At 49.0% G+C, this 6000-nt stretch overlaps 1 protein-coding gene across 1 annotated transcript in view; it reads right to left on the minus strand.

Moving 5' to 3' along the window:
• FSTL1 (follistatin like 1) overlaps nucleotides 1-3156 on the minus strand; it is a 57620-nt gene extending 54464 nt beyond the window's left edge. The window contains exons 1-2 of the mRNA XM_068960590.1: nucleotides 3063-3156; nucleotides 2845-2901 (exon numbers count right to left, since the gene is read on the minus strand). Coding sequence (XP_068816691.1) covers nucleotides 2845-2901; nucleotides 3063-3065 — 60 coding nt within the window. The 5' untranslated portion in view covers nucleotides 3066-3156. The remainder of the gene's footprint in view (nucleotides 1-2844; nucleotides 2902-3062) is intronic.
• Between the last annotated feature and the right edge of the window lie 2844 nt (nucleotides 3157-6000).

Raw genomic sequence — 6000 nt, forward strand, 5'->3', positions numbered from 1 at the left:
ATTCTAGAGGTCTGCAGCTATTTCCAAAGGCTTTACTTCTTCAAATATCAACATAATTTGTTGTACAATCACATGTTTTAAAAATATGCCGAATTGAATCCTTGTGCTTATACTAAATCAAAAAGGACCAAGAAAACTCTTTGTTTTTTAAATTTCATTTTAAAAGCTCATCATATTCGTATAATTTTAGCCCTAAAGACTACTAAAGTGGATGTCAATAAAGACAGTAAAGTTTTGGCTTTGTTTGCTATATGTTATTATAGCTAACAAGGAAAAAAATTTCTACTGCAAGCACCATTAACTACATGATAAAATGCTGAAAGTAATATCTAAACTGCTAACCCTAATTTATCTTTTCATTAATAATTAAAGGTATGTTATTATTAAAATGTGGATTAAAGACTTGCCAAATGTTACCAGGTCCAGACACCAAGAGATTGTATTCATTAAAAAGTAATCCCTAATAATCTGGGGTCATGAAATGAAACCTACATCATACCTACTCTTCACATACCTTGAGTTCACAGCCTTCTTTCTGCACCACTCCTTTCCTCAGTTTTCATGGCTCAGCACTTCTTGATTTTGCCTCTCTCCCCACAGATTTTGCCTTGGGAATTCTGTGAGAGTACTTTCTGCTCTTCCACCTCAAGCAGGAAATTGCTGCTGAGGGAACTTCCTATGAGGGCTAAGCTTTTCCCTGCAATGCACTGGGGGGAGGGGGTGTAGTACAAACAGCTTCTGAGAATAGATCCCAGACCTTGGGCTACACAGCCTTGTGACGCGTGAACCTATGGCCCCCTCACTTCTCACACTTGCATTCCAGTTCACAGAGCGATTTCACACACTAGCTGCCAATTCCTAAACCTGCAGTAAAACAAATCAGGGATTCTCCTCAACCATCAGTGGACTGTGGTTTTTGCCTTTTGAGGGCAACAGTGGGGATGCAAGGGTGTTCCTTAGTTAGGACTAAATCAGCCAGTGAAGAAGGGTCCTCCCTCAAACTCAAACCCTGGAAAACAAAATGCATGAGAAACTGATCTGCAGTTCAAGATGACCTCTGCCGGTGGAAAAAGCTGGGTTCAGATCCTTCTTCAGAACTAACTAGCTGTGTGACCTTGGGCAGGTTACCTAATCTCCTGGAACCTAATCTTCTTCCCCTGTAAAATGTGGATAACAAAAGTGACCCTACAAGGTTCTGGGAAGCTTTAAATGAAATGATGTATGCAGCCCAGCCAAGGTCTGCTCTATGCCAAGAAGTACATGGCAAATATGAAGTCCTTGTGGGAGGTAGTGGTTAAGAGCCTGGGGTGTGATGCCAGACTGTCTTCAAATCTCACTTCTACCATTTAACAACTTAAGACTCTAGATAAGTTATGTGACCTTTCTGACTTAGTCTCCCCATCATTCAAATGGAGTTTTATTACAACACAAGTAGATATCCAAAAAAATTAGCTCTTTTAAATTTAATATAGTATTAGTTGCTCAGTCGTGTCTGACTCTTTGTGACCCCATGGACTATAGCCTGCCAGGCTTCTCTGTCTATGGGATTCTCTAGGCCAGAATACTGGAGTGGGTTGCCATTTCCTTCTCCAGGGAATCTTTCCAAACCAGGAATCGAACCCAGGTCTTCTGCAATGCAGGCAGAATCTTCACTGTATGAGCTTCCAGGGAAGCCCGATTTTTAATTTCATTGTGAGTAAAAACAGCTCCTCTTTCTAGATCAACCCAACAATGTAGTAGTGAATTAAATGAGAGTTCAGTACAATGTGCATTTATTTTTTTTAAATCGTGAAGACCTTGCAGGCTTTTATGACTTTTCTGGGCAGAAAAGCTGTGATGCTAAGGGTGGGGCTAAACTGTAATATGAAGAAAAAAATTCAAAGAGGGAGAATAACCACCCACCAGGGAACTATTTCTTTTGTAATGTACATTCCATTTCTTCTCCCTCATGCTTTTTAATTCCTTCCACATTTCCTGCCATAATTATCAAATGTTTGGTTTCTGACCTCACTTTTCTGGAGACTAGAGCCCAGGGAACTTAGAATTGTTTATTTTCTGTCCATAAACCTTTGAGTTAATGGAGGGGCTTGTGAGTGAAGGGTTTGTTGGTTTGTTTGTAGTGTTTCAGGAAGGTCACTGGAGTTGAAAAGAAAACATTACCCCAAAAGCGCTGAAATACTTTGACTGGAAACGCGGAGCCCTCAAAGAGCAGAGCCACGGATTGCTCATACTTGCGCAATGCCCAGTTTAGGAAAAAACTGAGATTTTTAAAAGGCCGTTATTTGGCTCTGATAGTAGCACAAAATCCCAGGGCACTTTACAAAGAAAGAAAAAAAAATCAGAGAATCATAATCTTACTTTATAAAAGAGAGAAAAAAAAAATATATATATATCCTACCCTGAAAGAAGAATCTCTTGAGCTCCCCGGACCGCCCCCCCCACCGCCCTCCCCCAGGAGACAGACTCGGAAGGGAGAAGGCTCCAACTATTCTCAGTTTCCTCTCAAGTGAAGGAAAGGACTCAGGCGCCTTTTTGAACTCGGCTCCTGCTCGTGTCGCCGCCTCTGTCCCAATCGGCCCTGCTCGTCCTCACTCCCCCTCCCCACTCTCCCTCCATATTAGCCTTGGTGGGGCTCCAGCTTACGGCCCAAACTACTTTTCCTGATTTTTAAGGTTTAAGTTTCCTAAGTAGCATTTCTGCTCCGAGCGCCCCCTCACCCGGCGGATGGAAACTCCCAGTCCGACCCGGGGAGAGCATCCCCGGGGACGCACGCACCGCCCGCGCCACGCGCAGACCCCAGTGGCCCCGGCGCCCGAGTTCGGACCTGCTCAGAGGCTCACCTACCTCGGCGTGGACCCAGGCGACCGCCACCAGCGCGAGCGCGAGCCAGCGTCTCCACATCTGCGGAAGAGAGAAGAGCCAGACTGAAGGCTCCGGGCCCCGTGCCGACCCCGGAAACTTCCTTGGGTCCCGGCGGCTCGCCCCCTCCGCCCGGCCACCCTCGGCCGCTCAGAGGGGTCGCACCAGTGCGTTCGGCTTCGCGCCACGCACCCCGCTCTCACCATGGTCCCGTCCCGGTCTCCGGAGGGCGCGGGGCAGGCGGCTGCAGCGAGCTCTAAGGGAAGGTGGGAGCTTCGCGGATCGCCAGCCTCAGAGGAAATCCGACCTGGGCTCGCCGCCCCTTAAGACCCCTCCTTCCCCGACAGCCTGCCCCCCAGCTCCTCCCCATTCTCCTCCCCCTTCTGCAGCAGCGGCCCCCGCGGCTCAGGCTCCGCTCCCTCCTCCCAATCCCTAGCTACCTCGAGCCCGCGAGCGTCCGAGCGCTGCTGAGCCCCTTTTCCCACCAGGCCCCTAGTTTAGCACCTTTCTGACTCCCAGGATGTGGAGACAGAGTGGCGGGGTTGTCCTGGGGGCCCCTGCAACAAAGCGAGTGTGGAAGGGGGAGCCTAAACCCCACCCCCGGGAGGGGCGGGTGGCTTGCGGCAGCTTGGGGTGGCTGCGGGCGCGGGCTGGCTGCGGCGGTGGCCAGGTGGGGCGGTGCTGGGGAGGGCCCCGGCTCTGACGGGCGGCAGGAACCTGGGGGAAAAATCCCTGCGGCGTGGGGAGCTGGAGTCGCCCCCTACAGCTGATAGAGGGACCCTTGCAGCCCGTGGTGCGAGGCATCACTGTCGCCAGAGCATGAAAAAGGGGACTCAGGGCCCAGAAGAGACAGGCCAGCCTGAGGAAAGCTGCTTTGGATCCAGCTGTGGATTTCCTGGGGGGCCGGGACAGGGAAGAGGGAGGTGGAAGCCATCCTCCTTTGCTGACAAGATCCTAATTCCAAGCTTAGCCAGCCGCCTCATCCTGTCCTTCCCTTCAGTCCAGGAGCGACCGGTGTCCCCTTGCTCTCCTCCCAGCTTCACCTGTGTCCCTATTCCCATCCCTGCCATCCCAAGTCCTCTCCATGTTCATGCTTCACATCTCCACCAACTGCTACCCAGAGGCTTTCAAATATGTGCTACCTCTTTGCCGATGTTGACTCCCCAAACTGCTCCCAACCCTAACTTCTTTTCTAGCCTGTACCCGGTGTCCTTGCTGCCAAGAACAAGTCCACTTGATACCTCAGATTTAAGGTGCCCAAGGCTGAGACCTGGGTGTTCATTGGAAGGACTGATGTTGAAGCTGAAACTCCAATAATTTGGCCACCTGATGCGAAGAGCTGACTCATTGGAAAAGACCCTGATGCTTGGAAAGATTGAGGGCAGGAGGAGAAGGGGACGACAGAGGATGAGATGGCCGAATGGCATCACCAACTCAATGGACATGGGTTTGGGTGGACTCCGGGAGTTGGTGATGGACAGGGAGGCCTGGAGTGCTACATTTCATGGGGTCGCAAAGAGTCGGACACGACTGAGCGACTGAACTGAACTGAACTGAAGGCTGAGACCCACTTCCCACCAGCTCTGGGTGTGTTTATCTACGTCTTCCAGAGTGGTGCCTGAAAAAGGTATCTCATTTCTCGGACCCCAGTTGTGACCATATCCTGGCACTTTTCCCTTGATCTCTCTGGTTCATCCCTTCACCCCAGTTCACATTTCCACTTCCCTGGACCAGACCTTCATCCTTCCTCACTCAGGAATTCTAGAAACCACTTCTGGTTGCCCTTCAGCTCCTGGTTTTCCTCCCCTGGCCTTCACTGCAGCCCATTGCCATGTTATCTCTACATAAACACTGTCTTCCTCATGCTCTTTCCCTGCTCAGAAACTTAAGCGCTCTTCCATGTCAAAAACAAAATCTTCTTGTAAGTCATCCATCTAACCTTACAAGTTACTGATAATAGGGCTTCCCAGATGGTGCTAGTGGTAAAGATCCTACCTGCCAATGCAGGAGACACAAGAGATGCAGTTTTGATCCCTGGGTCCAGAAGGTCCCCTGGAGGAGGGCATGGCAACCACTCCAGTATTCTTGCCTGGATAATCCCATGAATCCTCACAAAAGCTACTTATATGTTCTCTACTCAAATCAGGCCATCTTCTCATTCTCTGAACTTGTCGTATTCACTCTTTTACCATGATTTGTTGAATGCATACTGTTGCAGTCTTAGAGGTCTTCAGATAACATCCACAAGGCCCATCCAAGTTCAAAATCCATCAAGATAGCTGCAGGAGTCAGACGGGTGGAAAACAAAATGTCAGCTTTGTCCCTGGGAAAAACTGGAACAGTAGCCATGGCTTTTAGATCCGCAGGGATAAAGACCGGCTTGTACTTCAGCCCAGAATTGAACATATCCCACAGTGGAGATGTGGGTTTGATCCCTGGGTTGGAAAGATTCCCCTGGAGAAAGAAATGGCAACACACTCCAGTATTCTTGCCTGGGAAATCCCACTGACAGAGGAACCTGGTGGGCTACAGTCCATGGGATCTCAAAGAGTCACAACTTAGTAGACTAAACAACAACAACAAACACCAGTCACCAGCAGAGTTGAAAAGTCTGCTTGTAAAAGCTGACTGTAGTTTTACAACTTCTGGAAAAGCAGAAAATACATGCTTCCTGGGGCAGGCCTGCTTTCCAAACCTGAGGGTTCAGAAGGACACAATGCCAATTCTTCCTTCAAGCTCACTAGACAGGCAGTATACTCCTGCTTCCTCATCATGGAAATAGAAGTAGGGAATAGACACCCCCTCCCCAGTAGTTACCCTGTCCCCATCTCTGTGCTTGGACTGAAGGGCACTATGTTGTGCAAGTTTTCCTTCTGCCCTCTAGTAACTCATAGTACTTTCCATCCCTGGCATATGTACTGTATTCCCTCAGAATCTGGCAGGGTGTCCTCTCCACCTTCCTCCTTTTGTCTATTAAAATTCTGTCTTTTTCTTTTCTCTTTTTCTTCAGGATCCAAGTAAAGTTTCATTGCTTTTTTCTAGCATCGTTTCTGGCAATAAATTGACATAGTGGAAAGCACGTGAGGTCTAAGGTCAAATGAACCTGGCTTTCAATATTACATGGACAGACCATGGGGTCGC

Source organism: Capricornis sumatraensis, chromosome 1 (genome assembly GCF_032405125.1).
Source record: "Capricornis sumatraensis isolate serow.1 chromosome 1, serow.2, whole genome shotgun sequence".
Lineage (NCBI taxonomy): Eukaryota > Metazoa > Chordata > Mammalia > Artiodactyla > Bovidae > Capricornis > Capricornis sumatraensis.